General features: G+C 38.8%; 1 protein-coding gene across 4 annotated transcripts in view; it reads right to left on the bottom strand.

Moving 5' to 3' along the window:
- Nucleotides 1-4,112: 4,112 nt before the first annotated feature.
- The window catches only part of spire1a (spire-type actin nucleation factor 1a), a 30,687-nt gene continuing 15,135 nt past the window's right edge, over nucleotides 4,113-19,664 (bottom strand). Inside the window, exons 4-19 of one of the 4 annotated variants that reach the window (XM_015035432.1) lie at nucleotides 18,052-18,177; nucleotides 16,331-16,405; nucleotides 16,067-16,231; nucleotides 15,888-15,974; nucleotides 15,208-15,337; nucleotides 13,918-13,959; nucleotides 12,406-12,453; nucleotides 11,440-11,591; nucleotides 11,209-11,290; nucleotides 10,968-11,110; nucleotides 7,478-7,507; nucleotides 6,723-6,860; nucleotides 6,572-6,642; nucleotides 5,834-5,861; nucleotides 5,565-5,713; nucleotides 4,113-5,488 (exon numbers count right to left, since the gene is read on the bottom strand). In XM_015035432.1, the coding sequence (XP_014890918.1) occupies nucleotides 5,230-5,488; nucleotides 5,565-5,713; nucleotides 5,834-5,861; nucleotides 6,572-6,642; nucleotides 6,723-6,860; nucleotides 7,478-7,507; nucleotides 10,968-11,110; nucleotides 11,209-11,290; nucleotides 11,440-11,591; nucleotides 12,406-12,453; nucleotides 13,918-13,959; nucleotides 15,208-15,337; nucleotides 15,888-15,974; nucleotides 16,067-16,231; nucleotides 16,331-16,405; nucleotides 18,052-18,177 (1,725 nt within the window). In that variant the 3' untranslated portion in view covers nucleotides 4,113-5,229. Of the gene's footprint in view, nucleotides 5,489-5,564; nucleotides 5,714-5,833; nucleotides 5,862-6,571; nucleotides 6,643-6,722; nucleotides 6,861-7,477; nucleotides 7,508-10,967; nucleotides 11,111-11,208; nucleotides 11,291-11,439; nucleotides 11,592-12,405; nucleotides 12,454-13,917; nucleotides 13,960-14,234; nucleotides 14,274-15,207; nucleotides 15,338-15,887; nucleotides 15,975-16,066; nucleotides 16,232-16,330; nucleotides 16,406-18,051; nucleotides 18,178-19,664 lie in introns of all 4 variants that reach the window. The other 3 variants (XM_015035433.1, XM_015035434.1, XM_015035435.1) reach the window with 3 other exon arrangements.

Here is a 19,664-nt window from a genome sequence, read left to right on the forward strand (position 1 = left end):
GTTTGTTTTTTTAGAAACAATGGACTTGGAAAAAATTATTTGCACTCACATTTGATGATCAGTGTTAATGTTTTATTGTCCCTGACCTTAATGCAAAGGAATCTCCCCATATGTGGCAGCTGTATTTTCCATCGTTTTCCTGCCAGACCAGGAGACAGATGTTTCTAGATTTGGGTTCTGCTGAGTTCTGTTAACAACCTAGCAGTGGCACTATTTGCACTTTGTGTCGTAAATACATTCCTCATTGACTCACTTCTTATTGGATTGCACTTGTCAAAGAAAAGAGCTGTCAAAGGGCATGAAAAACCTCCTAAGAAGAACCAGTCTTTTGTAATGTTTGATAAGTCAATGCAAAGAATGACAGGTTTTGTCAAATAAAATAAAATGAGCCAATATTTAACAATTCAAAAATGGGCTCACATTTTCTCTGGAAAGTCCAGCAGAGCTTTTTACATGCACAGTCTTTTCATCTATGAATGTTGATGTGAGAACATGTGACAAAGTTGCCTTCAAAGAGCCCCTGGGTGATGCAATGACCTGCTTTCTGCAGATAAGAGACGAAGAGGTGTCAGGGAGATATCCAGTGTTTGCAACATCGTTCTGCAACCCTCTTTGCTTTCATGAAGCTTGCAGTTCATTCACAGAAGGACTTCTTGCACCTTTTCTTTTTTTTTTTTTCATTAAAATAAAATATATCAGTTTGATTACCGCTTAGTAGCAGTGGCCATTTTCCATATCTGTTTACTTTTGCTTTACTTACAAGCTAAAGCTGGAGTGGCATAGATGATTTCCAGGGGAATTTAAGGAAACTTAAATTTCTGTGGATGAAATGGTTTAACCAATTGGTCATAAACCATGTAATGACCAATTGATTGATCTTTTCATTGCAAGTTTCTTTGTAGATAATTATTTCCCAGAAAAATATATCTTGGTTACCAGTAGTCACCATGCTATCTCTAGTTGAAGCATCTGTGCAGTTACCATGTTGACATGCAATAGTATGCATGTGCCAACTAAGGAGGATACAAAGTTCTCAGCAAATGATTCATTCAAATGCTTCAAAATTAACATTTGATATCAGTTGAACTAAAATATATATTGTCTTTTATTTTTATAGTCTCCATTTTGCTGTTACAAAGGAAGCTGGGAATAAATAACAGCAACTAAATCTTTATTTGTGAATGCGAACACTGAAGCTCAGTTCTCTGCTACAGTAAGTTAGAAAAGCACATGTTAAGAACTCATGCTGCACATACATTGTTTATAGGAAAAAATTACATCAGTGCCTTTGTCCACCTGGAAAACTTCCTATGTTCCTAGCTGGCTTAGTCATAATCTCCCTGATACCTCAGTGAAGACTGTTCAGGCGGACACATAAACTTTTCCATGACTATCGAGTGACATGTTTGCACTGCGTACCTCATTAAAAACCAACACAACATCCGCCAGCCAACGCGTAGCAGTATTTTTATCTTCAGATGCTAGGGGAATGCAGCGAATACACAACTTTATGATATAACGTGGCCGACACGTGACCTCTTGACCTGATGGCTGACATTCATTTCATGCCAAGCGTTTGGTATGAGAAGCTCCTCATATCCAGTTGCCATCCTGACAGACTCTCTCTTTGTATGATGGACATATACGCAGCACTGAGGATGAAGTGCAGAAGATATTTAGTTTCAGTTTTGCATTTTAATCCACGATCATGAATGTTGGACCACTAAAAGCAGCAAAAAAAAAAAAAAAAAAAAAGAAATTTCTGTGTCTCTACAGGCACATAGAAAGCAATTGTTAAACTTGATTAAGTAAACTATTCAGACTGACACACACAATGACCTAAAACATCAGAGCGGACACATGACGGTCCGTCAGATGTCTTGTGCCTGACTCAGTCACCCAGAGCAGCGCTCAGGATCAGCACCACTGAGCTGCTGCTAAATACACAACCCGTTTAGGCCGTTAATGACCGCTTGGCTGCCCACTGCCTTTCAATAGATACCAGCGTGTAAGGGTCACCCTTCACAGAGGCTGTGGCCAGCCAGGTTATTTTCAGTGTCTGTTACTAGACCCTATCGAGGTCGTTTCATACTATGTGAGAGGGGCCAGGCCGAATTTATAATTATAAATGTAAATTGGATAATTGGATTCTTCCTGCAGTTAACATGTACCCTTGTACACCATAATACATTTAATTTTATATTTGAAATTCCTGAAGATAGTCCTGAAAGCAGTTATTATGATGACATTGTTGGGCTATGAAAACAATCAAATTAAGCAGGGAAAGGTTCAGGAGTTATTTTCTTATTGTTCAGTTTTTATATAATGCTGTAACGCATAATTCCAGAAACTTTACCTCAAAGCATTTTGAATATTCCTGATTATGCTTACAAAAAAACTTTTTATTAGTTGTTCTGATTTCCACCTGAAGATCTGCTATAGGACGTGAAGAAATCAACCTTTTGGAAACAGTTTCATGTTCTCTCTCTCTCTTACTAGACCTCGATAGGGTCTAGTAACAGACTCTCTCTCTTTCTTTCTTTCTTTCTCTCTCTCTCTCTCTCTCTCTCTCTTCCTCTCTCTCTTTCTCTCTCTTTGCTTTTATCTGCAAACAAATTATAAAACAATGCATAATTTACAGTTATCCATTTCTTTGGGTTGGTCATTCACATAAAATTCCAATAAAATGCATTGAAATATATGGTTATATTGTGATAAGATGTGTAAACAGTTGGACAGATGGTGTTGGTATTCAATAGGTTTTGGTTAGTATTACTTGCTTTATTGTTTTATCTTGAAACAAGTTATTTTTAACTGCCTGCAATGTCAATCTACTACCACCAGATGTCCCCAAACACGCTTCAAAGAAGTGAGCCAGCAGGTCAGGTTTTCAATGTGCCTCTAACGCCCTCTACTGTCTACACAGACATATTGACTGCGCTGGCAAATGGCGACACAATCCAAAAAAACATGATTATTTAAACGTCTCAGAAATCTCAAAAAATTGTGTAAGTCATGAATTCAAATTTTAACTTATTGTCTTCGGAGACATAAGTGGCAGTTTAAGTTATAATAGTTGCAGTCTCGCATAAACCAATCTTACCTGGCACTAAACACAAAACAGAGCCTGACCTTTGATTGGTCAACCTCCATAGCAAGTCAGTTTATGACTAATCACCAACTGGCACTAATTCTTCGAAGGATAATTACCCAAATTAAATATAGATATACTTAACCTGTCGATATCGGCATGGCTTCATCAATGTATACTGAAATAATGAAAACTAGGAGTAAACATGACTTTTTAAATGAACAATTATGTGTTGAAATTATTTACTGACAAAACATTTTAGAATAATTTCAATTTTAGTTAAATACAGAAATACTAAAATAACTTAAGTAACTGACATAGTAGCATTTTTTTATATCTTCCCATCAGTTTTCATGACTTAATCATTTCCGATTTGAGTTATCACAGTTCTGTTATTAAGTTGTGGCATATATTATTTAAATTTAGGGGCTCTTTTAGCCTGCCATACTCGTAGACTTCGAGGTCCTGACCATTTGTGAAATATTCATCTAGTTGTACATTTCTGTTAGCCGCTTATCTCGGTTCTGGGTCTTCAGAAGTCAGCTGAAAGTCAGATAAAGTATGATTTGTATCACTAAACTGAACACAGTAACTTCATTTAATCATATTTTCAAACTTATTGATACTCTCAATTAAAAAAAAAAACAAGCGTGTCTTTTTTTCAATTTTTTGACAAACTTCCACATTTGTGGAAGTTTTACATCATATGACAGAGAGACTGAGTCAAATTTAAGAATCATGATGACTTTATTTTAATTTCTCTGATAAAAACAGACAGTTCTCACTACAGCATGCACACATTCCTTATAGAGCTCCAAAATAAAACTGGATTTATGGATTGCTTTATTGTTTTTTTAAATTGCATCGACATTTCTTAAACAGGCTGGTTAAGCTTTGTATCTATTTGGTGGTGTGTGCGTGAGTGTGTGTGTGTGTGTGTGTGTGTGTGCAGGACTGATAGGAGAACCACTTAAAATGAAAATACATTCTTAAAGTAAAATCTTAAAATGTCTACATTCAATTCTGTGTAGCATTCTTTATTACTTTGCTTTGAAACGCTTATTGAAACATTTAATGTATTCATAAGGGACCTTTTTAAAGTGGCACAGATTTTTTTTTAAATTATTTAATTATTATTTTAGATTAAAAACCAAACACAAACAATAATTCGGTCCAAATAAAGTGCTTAACGTTAACAAAGGATTTTTTTTAACTCATTGCACAACAAAATATACTAAAAACTATAATTCTAATGGGCAGAAATCTGGAAAATAATAAAACGATACCTTAATAAGTTTATATTAAATTTGAATTTGGAACGATATGAATATACAACATGTACACTTTCTAAAATCCTTCATGTACGTCTGCGGCCCACTTTGGAGCACAAGGAGTTGATAATGTGTTTATCACACATTATGTACAATAGTTCTGCAGCTACAAAGGCATTCAGAGAAATTACATTTTGGCACATTGCACAAAAATGAATATACATTTAGTTTAAATAGCAAAAAAAAAAAAAAAACCTGAAAAATACAGGCAATCTGAGCCCCTCAGTAATATGAGATAACAGCAGTAACTCATTTGATCTGGCTGAGAAGGTGAAACTTTTGGCAAAAGGATTTGCTGCTGGAAGGATTGGAGAAGCGGAGATCTGCCCCAGCAGACCTTGCAAGAAAAAGAGACTGTACAGTGCATTTCTGTCGGTTAATCTTCCTGAGTGCAAGAAGTAAACTGGAACTGGAAAGCTTATCGACGTTAGACACTGATTGGGCCTCTGCCATATTTACATGATATCACTACATCTTTTGGCTTTCTGCATCGTATCATCCCTAGTTTGAGTGAAGGACTCAGACAGGGTTCCTATTGGCTTTTGGAAGCAAAACAGGCCCACAGCATCACAGCTCCTCCACTGTGCTTAACAGTGGTTATGGGGATCTTCGCCACATGTTCACAAGTATCACAGCTAATGTAATGCCTGCAGCTTTTCCTGAGAGGGATACAACTTCCAGATTTGCACGGCAACTTTTACAATTTTTTTGGGAGCAGTCCGTGTCAAATGTGGATTTTCTTTATAGATTTCAATAAAGCGTCCAAAACCTGGGAGGATACTTTGAATAAAGTACGCCGGCTCCGTCCTACATTTCACTAATGGGGTGCTCTGCGGGGTGGAAGCTGGCCGACTTGGACGACGGCATGTAAAACGATTGAGTTTTGCGGTTCAGACGGGCTCTTTTGGACGCCACCGACAGGCTGCGCTTGCTGGAGCAGATGATCTCCGTGATGAACTTTTTACAGTCGACGCAGACCTCCATGGCGACCCAGTCCTCTGTCAGCTCTTTGGGCAGGTCCAGTTCGTCCTTCGACTGCCCGTCTCGGCTGCTGTGCTTGGACAGCCTGCAAAAAACGAGGAGGAACGTTAAAATTATGCACACCGGACTTTCTTTTGTCTTTGCCGTCGTTCGGCCACGACCTTCGGCGCAGACTGTGTCTGCCGTATCCAGGCGCGTGTTTCTCTGGTTCCGGTGGAGCTGAAGCTACACGGGTGACGTCTTTAGCTCCTGCACTGGGACCAAGAGAGTAGATGGGCAGAGTGGAATAGGGCTTAGATGGTAGCCGTATCTGGAGAGGAAAGACGAAATAAGCAAAATATTAAAGACGGATAAAAGTTTTTCATGCAGTTTATCAAGTACAAATAGAGGACTGGTGGTTGAAAAGCATCAAAGGCCGACAGCCTCCTACCTTTTTTGAACACTGGGCGCACACTGGTCTGAAAAAGATGAAACATAACTTTTAAGTTGGATATGACTGAACAGATGCTGAATGAAAATGCAAAAGATAAGGCAGAAAAAAACCCACTCGAATTAAATTTTGTTTAAACTTGTCAGTGAGTAGCTAAAGAAACATTTAAAAAGCTGCATGTTGTCTGAGATAGTTTGTCTGATATTCATCAACTCTGCATTTTTTCCTATATTGGCCAAGGTCGCTCGGCTCCATTTAAAAAAAATCTATTGAAATTTAGACAGGATAAAGCTGAACGTTTTGATAACAGTTTGGTGTCTGCTTTTATTTAATTTTTTAAAATTAAACTAAATAATTCACAAGAGCCACTGCTTTATTTGGTATCTATACCCAACGTGAAACACAAAAACGGCTCTCTTTGATCGTTGTCCGAGCTTTTGGGTCAGTACTGATGTAGCAAATCAAAGACAAAAATTTTGATGGTAAAGGGATGAACATATAAATACTATATTTTTTCTTGACTGTACCTGTTCAGACTGAGAAGACTGAGTAAGAATCTCATTTATAAACTAATATACTTTCCTCTAGAAAGTATCAATGCAAAATTTCATGCATTTCCAGACTGAACACTGAACAACTCCCCAAATTTGAAGAGTAGTCATGCTAAGTAGATGTATGTTGGTACATTTTTTACTTAAGCTGCCGAACCGTCGCTCAAGATGAACAGTACTGGTTTACCTTTTGCAGAACTGGCAGGTGTAGGACCAGGTGAAGAGGGAGAACTTTTTGGTTCGACATGCAAAGCAGAGCTAAAGACGGAAAAACATGGATGAGGATGAATCTTGCGCATTCAAATAATGAACATTTTGAGTCAACAAGAGAACTCCACCTTTCCTTTCTTCAGAGCGTTGTAGACGTCTTTGTACTGCTGGAACTTCTCTAGCTCTGCCTTGACCAGAACCTGTCTGATGTGCATCACCTCCTCCACCGTCAGAGTCAAACACTCCACAGGATAACAGAACTCCTCCTGCAGGGGAAAACAAAAAAAAAAAAAAACACATCACATCTGAAAACCATCACTTGCATTTACAGAAGAGGAGACAAACATTAGGAATGTGGCGTTTTCTTCCAGTGAGATAAACACCACATGAACGGAGTCGAACACAAAACACCCAGCATCGTCAGAAGACCAGAAACGCAGCAATATGGGAGTAACGGACACACAAACCGCTCACGTGAATGACAGCTCAAGGAAAGATGATGAGTGCAGAATCTGCAGGTGATGTTCTACGAACTTTCAGTAGGTCAATTTGGATTTTCTAGAAACGTTATATTTACTCGTCATCCTATAATTGACTTATTTGCGCATGAGTTTACAACAAACAACACCTGCAGTTATGCAAGAAAAACCCCCAACAAATTTCTCCACTGAGGAATTTTCCCCACCTCCCCCCCCCACACCTTCTGTCTTGTTTCATAACCCAGCTTAAGCTAATTTCAGTCACTCCGCAGACGGTACTCTCACCCTGACAGACCTTACACAACTCTTTAAGCAAAACCAATCATACAGTACTGAAGATGGTTTCCCTAACACGGTGATGTTGATGGGATAATCTGATGATGAGCAAGTTAACGGTGACATACCGTGACCTGTGCGCCGCCGGCTGCTTCCACCTGACCAGCGGGCGGGAGGAAAGGGAACAGGACATTGAGACTGAAACAGCAGCACTTTGTACTCCAACACGCGTAATCACATGCAGCATGTTTGGTAGAATTTAATAAGACAACACCCGTCATTCAAAAGGATATTTTCAGAATCCGTTATGTAATCATTTACAGCAAACCTAACGGCTCTACACGTGTGAGGAAAAAGTGAAATCTGATTTCATAAGAAGCGAAACATGAAAGCTAGTCTGATGGCTGAACCGACACCTGAGATTATTCATTTTTCCTCTCACAACTGCAGTCATTTAGTTCAATCGAAGACACAAAAAGAGCTCAGCTGCTGCTGCCTCGGAGATGTGCAAAAAAAAAAAACAAAAAAAAAAAAAAAACTTCCAAGAACTTAGATGTCCCTGCTTGGCTTCCCTAAAACCCTGTTTCTTATTCTTTCTTCGCATTTCATGTAAGAAACAAGAAAAATCAGACGGTGATGAACAAACAGGACACAGACGAAGTCACCTTCCCAGTGGGACTCCCAGTCTGCTGCAGCGTTATATAAAAATAAATAAAAACCTGACTGCAAGTAAGTTTGTCAGACAGTTGGGCTAACCTGAGTAAATTTGCTAATGAGGTACAGGAGGAAGCATCAGAAAGTGAAGGCTGCTGGAAAGATCTGACTGTTTCACTTTCGTTACACTGGATAAAACTGACATGTAGAATCTGCATGGGTGATGTTCCATAGCACCATAAAAACAACACATGGGGATCTCTGTGGGGGTCAGAAGGGTCTTCTGGGGCTCAACAACAATCCAGTGCTTCCTCTGTTGCAGGCAGTGGAGCCTTGACTGTTTTCCACTGTGATAAATTCGATGGTTCATCATTACGATGGCAGCATGTCTTTTGTTGTGCGTGCCGAAAAGCCCGATGTGGTCCTTTGGGATTCACATAATGCGCACACAAAGGTCTAAAGGGGCAGTATTGTGCATTTTCTAGGCCCATAGTGTCATTTTATACCACAATCAAGTGACTGTGTTATTACCTTTAGTTGTTATAAAGATGCTGTATATATCAAATATGCCTTGAAAGAAATTTAACTTTGTCATATAAGGCCTTGAAATTGCACCTCTGTCTCTTTAAAAAAAAAAAAAAACTCTCTTTCTGGAACTCCGACATCAGGAAGTTATCACAACAGCATTCCTCTTCTAACCCTTTACCAACATTTTTACCAGCTTTGCACTGAGAAGTAGCTCGTATCTGCTCAGTCGATCTGCAATTCCACCAGGTGATCTCTAATTGCTGCTGGCTAGTCTGAAGGAGCTGAGTGGAGGAATCGGGTAGGGGCGCTAGGTCCACTCAGGCATTTTGGACAGCTGGATGGTTACCGTGGGAGATTAAAGGATTTCTTAATCATGCATGAAAGGAATCAAGGCAACACTCCAGATATGTTTTTGATGACAGAATAACATTATAACATGATATAAAGCTCAAAAAGGTTTATTTTACAAAATACTGGTAGTGCTTAAGCAGTGTGTTTAACTGAAGCACAGAAATAATGTCAGCAGTGTGGTTGAATTCAAAGGGTAGGAAACATATATGTAATATATACATTGCATTGATTAAAACAGCAATATTAATATTGAATATTAATATCGTTCCAAATTTTCATGTTGATGCATTTGCTGGTAAAACTTCATCACTCAGCACTCTAAGTGACCAGGTTTATTGCCACAGCTCAGTTATAAAGGAACATAATCTGCCATTGTCACACATGTAACAGAAATTGTCTCAAACAGCTGAAATACACATTAAACCAATTTAATTCCCAGTTTTAGATGAACATTTTCTCACATGTCGAACCTTTTCTAGACATTAGAGACTCAGGTTTAGGTCTAGAGTCCTAAAAACAAGCAGTGAGCAAGAACATATTCCCCCTCTTAGCGCAGCAGTCCTGTGGTTTCAATTACATCCTGTCAGCCTCACTGGAATCATACGACTGAGCACAGAAAAGCTCAGCCGGTGACCTCATTGTAAACAAATAAGCAGTCACAGGACAGGAGGACATTAAGCTGACATTTTCACCTTCTACTGTTGCTGCTAAACGTAACCACAGTAATAACACAGACTTATTTTATTATTAGACTGATAAATACTGCAAAAAAAAAAAAAAAGTATAGGTTGGTTCGATTTATGACATTTTTTGACATGTCGTAAAAAAAAAAAAGCTCCTTTTATAAACTCCTAAGGTGAGTAGGCTGATATTTTTGAAGCAAATAAATGAACAGCAGCTTCTAGTGTCAACATATTTGCTGTGATTTAGTCGACTGGACAGCAGGCAGGTCAGCTGACCACAAGGAATGCAGCGATTGTTTAATAAGTGACTGGAAATTTCCGTCTGACAGGTCTGACCAGTAATGGTTGCTTAAAAAAAAACTATTGGCTTTCATCTTGAACCACACCTTAACTAATCATGCAAAGATCTCTTTTTTTCTTTGCCTGTCAGTCATAAACCTTTTGCTGAATGCAAAGTCATGCTTTGTATTCCACTATTCATATTTATCAACCAAAAGCCAATTTTGCAGATTGAAGGAAAAGCAAAAAAAAATCAGCCTAAAAAAAAACTGCAATCATACAATTAATTTTTAGTGAATAGCAAAACTGCTGTTTTCATTTTTTTCAGTGTTTTTTGCATCAACTTAAGTTATATCTCTACAAACTAATTCAGTGTTTTCAAAGATCTGCCAAGTAGGTATCCAGTAATAACTAGAAAAGCACAGATCAATCAGTGGAAACAAACTGAGAATAAAAAGCCAACTGGAAAATCTGATTCATTAAATGCACCAATAACTAACAACTCCAATCGTGTCTCAATAAGCAGTTAATCACAGAATAAATTAAAATGATCTTGACAATTTCCATTCTGATGATTAATATTTTTTGAAGGGCAATTTTGTTGACAGGCTTCATGAATCGTTTCATTTTAGGCTTCAATTATGTGGTTTTTATTTTTCTTTTATTTATTTTTTTTGTTTGTTTTATTTATAGCGTATTATTTTGGATATTTTAAATATCTTTTCAAAATGTGCTGGTCTTTGAGAAGGTAAACTTGCATTATGTTGCCCTTATCAAACTATTGCTTGAAAATGGTCTCAAAACAATTTTAACATTTATCGCAATCATTTCTTAGATCATTTCTTATTGTGACGGGTCTAAACAGCTCCCACCTTTAAAACTCTATAAAAATATCAACCAAAAGCATGTATTTGATTACTTTTCTTAGTTTATTAAAGCATCAAATAAAGGTTCGGGTCAACCGAAAACGCTCATCTCCACCAAAGAGCCTGCAGCACAATTTTCTCGTTGAGGTTAAACAGCTTTAACCTCAACGAAACCTGGATAGGAAAAAAATAAAATAAAATAAAAACGTGACTTGCACGTCTCTAGTAGTAACACATAACTCCCTCAGTTAACTCACCAACGACTTGGAGCTCTGCTTGGACGGTGGCGCAAAAGACCGAACAAAAGCAGGCGCCTCCCTCTCAACAGAGTGCCGCCTCTGAAGAGCCTGGTGCTTCTCTGGCTGAGGAGTGGCGGAAACGGGCAGGAACTTCGGAGGCGCTGCAGGAATTAAAACATTTAAATAGGAATGGATGAGGAGATGGAGGGTGTAACCGGTTTAATATTTCCACTAAAGACTCCTCTGTGTTAGATCGCACCTTTCTTGTCCGCAGCAGTCTCAGGGGACGTGTCCTCCAGTAAAGACGTGGACCTGCTGGAGCTGCTCTTTGTGGGCTCCTCCTGTCGGTCAGATAACAACGTGCCGTTAAATAAAACTGCGTATTAAAAGCCCAAATAAAGCTCTCAAGAGAGCGGAAACGTTGATAGATTTTCCGATTTTCCTCTCCACATATATGCAGACGATCATTCGGCGTGATCGGAAGACTCACCTCAGATTCGGAGCTGTCCAGTTCGGCCAGTGTGGGAGCTTTGAGGAGCCTCTTCCTCTGGCTCAGCTGCTGTGCTCTTTGAGGGGTTCCTGTCATCCCACTGGCCAGAGAGCGGGTGCTGCCAGCCAACTTCCTCTGCCCATCAGGAGACGCTGTGGGTCAAAAACGCCTCATTCAGATGTTTGCAAGTCGCCACTAAGGCAAAAATAAACCGGCTTATGTTTCAGGGCTGAAACAATTAATCGGATTGATCAATTATTGATATAATCGTCAACTAATTTAATTGTCGATTAATCGTATACAGACTAAAAAAAAACAAAAAAGAAAAACTGTTTGATAAAGAACAAAACCATGAGAGCAGTAATTAAGACAAACCTCTACAAATAAAATATATATTTTGCAATTAAGATAAAAAAAATAAATAAGTAAAAAACTTTGTAAATGTGTTCAACCCAAAACTCTTCAAGTGGCACCTGGTTCAAATTCTGTAAAGAAATCTCCTATTAACCACCTTTTCCATCCAATTATTAATTTGTTAATTAAAAAAAGAATCAACACATTATTTATATCATTTTAACAGGCTGTAACCGTTTATTAGCCATAAACTGTATTGTGAAAGCTCAGCAGAAAGGACTGAGCTTCCACATGTTGATGTTAGAATTATTATTACTATGTTGTTGTTTTTTTATGCAGATACATCCTTAATGCTTAAGCGTTCACTGGATTTTATCCAATAAAAATGTTTAGCTTCCTGTTTTAAAGAAATTCAATTATTTGTTGGCATCTCTTAATGTAATGTTCCATAAAAAAAAAAGGCTTAAATGAAAAACCTTCAAAATGTGGCAGTATTTTTTTATCCGATTAATCGTCTAATTGATTACTAAAATAATAATGTTTGGTTGCAGCCCTATTTATGTTGCAGATCATCTCCATGGCGATTAAACGAACCAGCGGCGCGTGCTTTACCTGGACTGCGGAACAAGTCCTGAGGGGTGCTGATGCTTTTCCCTGCACCTGAAGGGGGAAAAAAATTCAGCAAATGTCACATTCAGCTGGAGCGTAAACGGATATACATTTCTTGCCAACGCCGAACAAGAGGATAGGTCCAAGTGCGATGGTACTACTAGAGACAGCTGTGGTGCTCCACAATCAGGCATAAACAGGTTGTGCGTCAGAGCTAAAAGCACAAAGGGAAAGGTACATGAAGGGATGTGTCAAAAAAAAAAAAAGAAAAACCAGAGGAAGACGATGAGTGCAGCCACAGTGCAAAGGTTTACCGTCATCCTCCTGCGAGGATTAACGGCACATTGAAACTGTCATCTGCCTTTCACCTACATGTGAAGCCAAACCACTGGCAGCAGCGTTATGTAATTTCCACAAATTTATCAAGAGAGGGCAGATTAGAGTGTCCAGGCTGCAGAGACGGAGCAGAGCGCTGGTTTGTAAAGTCACACCAGTCTGAAAATGTCTGGTTTGACAGAAATTTACAAGCACCAAATGTCATTTCTGTACTTTTTGCCACTTTGCCAAGTTCTGGAAGAAAAGCTAAGCTACACATTCAGACGAAGGAAAATTGACCGTAATGTTAAGGAACACTTAAACATGAGCTGATGTACATTTCTTTCTAACGTTGAACAGCAGGATAGGACCAGAGGCCGAGCTGTAGCGGCCGACATCTAGACACCGAGGACTTAAGCTAAACTACTGGAACAAGAGTGTGTCTGTTCAGAGTGAAGACGGTTTTCTGTCACCACAGAGTGAGAGAGGGCTGACCAAGAAAGAAACACAGACATCTTAAAGCTCGACTGAAATTTGCCTGTGCTGACGAGCAAAATGCATTTTGGAGAGACGCTCTCTATGCTCAGATGAGACAAAAGTTGAGCTTTTTGGTCACAATGGCAATAAGTACATCTATAGGAGTCAGGAAAAGGCTTTCAAACCTAAAAAAAAAACAAAAAACACTGTGCCAACAGTCAAGTTATACACCATCCTTAAAAGCAGTAACAATCAAATAAACTCTACCAATTTTGAAAAGGGAAGCTTGTCGATGGGAGCAAAATTAGTTGTTTCGCAAAGACTTCATAGTCCGCCCACCTTGGAAAACAAATCATTAAAAGCTCAAAGTGAAAGACATTCATGTCCACGATGAGTGTATGTAAACTTCTAACCAGACTTCTACACTATCTCTAGTGTTACCTCCAAAAACAAAAGAAAAATGTGTAAATGCCAGACATACTCAGGTTAAGTTGCACTGCGTTGACTCAGCGTCCCCCTGTGGTGCTTTTATCAGAATAACAAGTGTGTGACACTGGTGTGTGTGTTTTTTGTTTTTTTTTTAATACAACTGTACGAGACAACTATCAGACCAAATTATTAAAAGTGGTAAAATTATGGAGAAGGAGAAGCTTGTTCTAAAAACAGCCTGGAATGACACACAGATGTTATAATAAGAGCACAACGACCGCCATGACAATTTACCTGATGAGTCAAAACTGTAAGACATGCTTAGAGGTCGCATGACTAACAGAAATGCCCATGTTTGGAGGGTGAGGGGGGAAGAAAGGAAAAAAGAAAATGTTAAAATGAACAGTGATGTTAAACAGTAAAATTCGGAAAGTTAGAATTTTAAAAACGAGCTGTGCTCAGATTTAATCCCAAGTGTTTCACAAAGATGGTTAGTTTTGAAGCAACAAAACCCTCCTACAGACGCCAACAGAGAAACTGACCCGTAATTTGATGGCCCATTTTGAGATGTGAATATGATAACATTATTTTAAGGCAAAATACAGACTTACCAAGTAGCTTTTTGGGAGGTTTCATATTATTCTGACCATCTGAGTACAAAACATTTATTTACCTTGTTAGATTTTCTCAACTGCATGTCGGATACAACAAAAAGGATTATTTCTAAACAGGCACTGCAGTAAAGGGCCATTTTAATGCTTTTATTGGGGGCGGGGCAACTTAGATTCCCTCTTTCTCAAAACAGACTTGTTAAATCTATATACATATATAAAGTATTTAAAGCAGAGTTTTTCCATCTAAGATAAATTTATTTTATTTGCAAATATCAAAAAATAGAAACCAAAACCAGTGTAAGAAGATCCACAGGTCCAGCGTTAAATAACGTTCCCAGAAGATCCTGGGGCCAAAAAATTTACTGAAAACTAGAAAAAAAAAAAATCCAGATCTGGAATATAGCCTAAATTTAGATGTGGCAAATTTAAGATAAAAGATCTAATCTTTTATCTTATCTTAATACGATAAGCTCCTGACTTGAAAAAAAAAAATACATGGTAACAGTGTAAGCAAGAAAGTCATTTATCCAAACTTAATTTCCCTTTTTTTGTAGAACTGGAAAAACAAAAATGCAATTTTCAACTTTCCTAGACCTTTCAAGACTTTGTAGAAACCCTGTGAACTGGAACAAAAATTTAATCTGAAATAAACTTGACTGAATGATTATAACAATTAAAACTAATTTATGCAACCCTTTAAAATGAAAGGGCCTTCCCTTACCAGGAATGTCAAATGAAATCAGACTAAAAAAAAAACAAATGAGTGCTTTTACTCTGTGTGAACCTTGTTTAAACACGTTGACATTTCTGGAAAAATTAGACGCTGCTCTAAGTTGATGTCCTTTCTATAACCAGACATTCTTAGTGCACTAAAGTTTCCACTAAGAACGTCTTCCACTCAGCAGAGAATAATTAGCTGACCAATTCTCCTCGGACACCAGGCTGTACGCATCACTTCCGTGCGCCTCACCTAGGCGGTGCCTCCGGATCATATCGGGGGAAACCGGCCGGAGCTTCCTTTCAGCCTTGATGTCCTCCAGCAGTCGCTCGTGGAGACTCCGCGGACGTGGAGGATGGGGCTTGAGCTTACGGGCGGAAACCTGAAACAGCAGCAGCAGCAGCACGAGTGACATCTTGGCAGGAAGGAAAACCAGAATAACTTTTTGTTTGTTGCATAAATTCATCTAGTTACGCTAAAATAGCATGAAATGCAGGATGTTCTATAAGGTTCGTCGTCAGCCACACCTTTTTTTTTTTTTTTTCAAAAAAGATTAATCTACATGTTTCCACAGAAATTTAAATTCCACCTACGTTAGATGCTCTGACAGGTATTTCAAAAAAAACGATGATGCCACAAACTCTTGAAATGCTCGAATAAAAGAAAAACAGGCCCACAGCATCATGGATCCTCCACATTATAGTTAATGGTGATCATGAATTCTCTGACAGGATGAAAAGTGTTTCTCAGGTGATTTTGAAAATGTATTACTATATCTTATCTTGAAAATAGAATTTCTTTCTGCTCCGCTTACATTTTCAATCCATGCGAGCTTATACTACTATAATATAGAATACATTTATTTTAACGAAGTGTAAAAGGTGCTGAATTTGCTGTAGGTCCTGCGTTACTGTAAATTCAGATCTGCTTACAGGGTTAAGAGGGGGCCGTGATCTGATGAATTCAAGGATGATTTCATGTGCGCTCTTCTTTAGTCGTGGGGGGATGTCTCCATTCACCTGGAACAGCAACATTCGATTTGATTCAAAATGATCCAACGTAGGATGTATATAAAAAAATAAAAGCAGTACCGTAGGGGCAAATCCCTCACCATGACTTTTCTCAGCTTGTAGCGTTTGGAACGGATGTCGTCCATCAGCATTTCGTACGGCGTCAGCTGGTACTCAATGGGCAGCGGGTTGTACTGCCGTTCCTGAACCTTCTTTAACTTCACACCGTGTCGTAGGTCGCGCATCACCTGCACCCAGAAGCAGGCCTGTGTGGAATATGTTTAATGTCAAGTCAGGCAACACAGCAGCTTTGTGTTTACCACCACATGGTTATACATTTTAAATCTGCCGGCGTTTTCTCTCACCCAGTCGGCATTTTGCAGCTCATTGAGGTCCTTCTCGGGTTCCTCCTGCGTCCCGCCTTCCATCCGCCGAAGGTTCTGGTCAACGAGAAACGAGGGGAAAACAACATGTCTACATTCAGACTGTGGCCAAGCGTCAAGCTGAACTGCTACATGGGCAAACTGCATACGTTATCGTAGTGAACATGTTGTGCAATGAGTGAATGTTGTCTCACATGATCCTGACGATAACCATCTCGTCCTGTGTCAACTGCGCGCCGGAGGAAATAAAATGATCCAATTGCCTTTTATGACGCCGTTTAACGTGCCTCTAATGAATCTGCTGTGCGAGCTACTCTCAGTTTTGTTTTCATTTTAAAGTGAAATGTTGGTATGCTGTAACTTGATGTGATTTTCTTTCTGCAAATTCTCAAGTTCACTTTGACTTATTAGAAAGATAAAACAACCTGACTAAGCTGAGCTGAAGTTTTAAATACATGTATTACCTTTGCACGCGGTCCCTTCAAATTTTTTAAGATCAACTATACTTTTAATGTGGGAACTAGATTTTGTTTTCCCATATTTATTTCCACCTGGACATCCCTGAAATAAATTCTACATTTCCTAAGGTTTTTCCAGACTTGTAGGCCTTGTTTTCTACCAATACCTGCTACAATGTACACATATTGTCACCCTTCATTTATTGAGACAACTCTTGTATCTCATTAACACAAAGCAAAATGCACTTAAATTAGCCTCCCTTTCTGGATCTGCTGAAAAGACAAGGGGACCGCACAAAAACAAGAGGTAAACAAGTGAAGTAACGTTAAAAAAAAAAAAAAAAAAAAAAATAAAATTTGTAACCAAACCCACTGAAGACCTAAAGCATGTTCCCTGCTTGAATGAGGTTAAAACTGATTCTATAAGTACACCATGAGTTGCGTAAGGCTGTCTGGATGAATCATGCCCGCAGCCATAGATGGAGAGCAGCTAGCGAACACTACAAACGTCATTATCTAAATGCTAATCAGTTAAAATATATTTAGATGTTTAAACCCGACTTCTCCTCTTCATGCCCTTCACAGTACACGCTAAACCGACATGTTCAGGTTGAATAAACCTGATAATGACACCCTCCTTGTTTAATTGTATTATTTCTTATTGGTTAATTATGTTATCTTGACTATCGTGTCACAAAAAGAGAATGAAATTTCTCTCGATTGCTCTCAGTTTCTGCTCTTTACCAGCGTCTGACACCAGAGACAGGACGCCGCGTCACATCTGAGCAGAGTGAAGCGGTCGAGTGCTCAGCTGGACAAACACCGTCAGTCATCCTACCTCAGGAATCTATCTGTCTTGTTTGTTTTGCTTTTTTTTTTTTTGTTGTTGTTGTTGGACTGCATTTATGTTTATCAACTGGTAAACTCCAGTTGATAACGACAGTTCGGTACTTTCTCAAAAACTCTTATTCATTTGGAGATATTTTCCTTTTGTTTTCACCGTTTGGCAGTAGAGTGACTGTTTTTAACTTTTTTGGCAGGCAAAAGGGAAAAATTCACACACACACACACACACACACACAACTACTTCACTTTTGGCAGGTAAACATAAGCAAAGGCTACTGAAGGTCCCTGAGGAAGCCAGGCATCCTTTCTGAGCTCTTAATTTTTACATCTGTAATGGAAAGATGTGACCAAGTGGTAAAACATGTCAAAATGGTCTGGTAATGTCAAGATTTTTCTCACCTCCTTGGCGCATCTTATCTTCTCCAGAAACGTGTGAAGTTCCCTTGTCTCGGCATAAAGAGCTCGGCACACGGCCAGGTAATGGTTCGGAGCATCAGATGGGCTAGGCAGGTGGGAAGAACATATCTGCAGAAGAAAAAGAGACAAAATAGTCGATGACTAAAAGCTTTTCGGAGTGCATGGCGTACGTAAATTGCGCATTTTAGCTCATTCCAAAGTATTTATCTCTTGGAAATACAACATAATGTGTTCTGATCATTAAAATATAATAGAACTGAGCATTTCATATCAAGTGTTTCAGTTGTGTGGTTTTTGTAGTCAGAAAGAATCAGTGACTTATTTTATTTTATTTCATTTTATTGTATTTGATTATTTTATTTAGTTTCTAACCTGCAGATTCTGTTTTTTTCCAATGGAAATTTCTTTTCAAAGCACTCTAACATACACAGGTTCATTAACATTCATGACCACAAATGAAAAAATAAAGTGTTCCAAGATCCTTAATAGAAGTAAATGTTTTACGTTTACCAGAATGTTACAAAATTAACCCCATTATGCATCAAAGCAAATGTGCATAAAAGGTCAAAGCTAATCGAGAGGCAGCTGATTGGTCTGTCAACCAGCAGCGGGAGGGACGCCAGCCTGAAAAAAGTTAGTCAGACAGGAAGACATTTTTATTCCTAACAACAAGCTGACAACATCACTGAAACCACAATACTGAAAAAATAAGAGAGCAAAAATATCCGAGGTGAACCTGATGATCCAGTTAGTGGACCGATGTCTGACTAGCTCTTCCCGCACACCATATACGGCTGTCCCCTTTTGACATATTTCAGAACAAAAGCCAACTGCTAGAGAAAAAAAAACATGTCACCAAATTATGTCACAGGGAACAAAGACGAGAACCAGATGAATGACATTGTTCTGATGTTTGTCTGATGGGCGCGACCGGGACGACTCGGTAAATTGTTTCTCAGGTAAATGGCTCCCGACAAGTGAAAGTACCAGCAGCCAAACACGGCTGCATCAAATGTGCTGTTTGTACAAAAAACAATAATCGGGTCATAGGTGCTTTTTTTTCCTGACTCCTGATCCTTGTACTTCATTGTAACCCTGGTCTTTCAGTGAGAATTTCTTTTTTATTTCAATCTTCATTTACCTCTAAAAAAAAAAAAAAAAACAGGATGTTTACTGCTTTGTATACCCAGCAGCTACTTGTGGCCCTTACGGTGTGACGGCTCCCAACAGGGGGATTTATTTAGACCTGGAGTTGTAAATAAAGTGTTCACAACTTTTTTTGGCTCTAGTGGCCTTTATTTGATAGTCAATTGACAGGAAAGTGGGTAATGAGAGAGGGGGAAGACATGCAGTAAGGGTCACCAAGGCCAGGAATTGAACCTGTGACAGCTCTGTTGAGGACTAAGACCTCCATATGTGGGTTGTGCTTAACCTCTGCGCCACCACAGCACAACCCCTCTGTTCACAACTTTAACATAAAACGTAAATGCAAGGCGGAGGACGCACATGGCCAAAATGAACATAAAGAGTCTTTTATAGAAGCTGCATATTTACCTTCTTTTGCTTTACAATAATAAGAAGGTGTGCCTTTTCAC

Source organism: Poecilia latipinna, unplaced genomic scaffold (genome assembly GCF_001443285.1).
Source record: "Poecilia latipinna isolate Pla-1442-1.1 unplaced genomic scaffold, P_latipinna-1.0 Scaffold335, whole genome shotgun sequence".
NCBI lineage: Eukaryota > Metazoa > Chordata > Actinopteri > Cyprinodontiformes > Poeciliidae > Poecilia > Poecilia latipinna.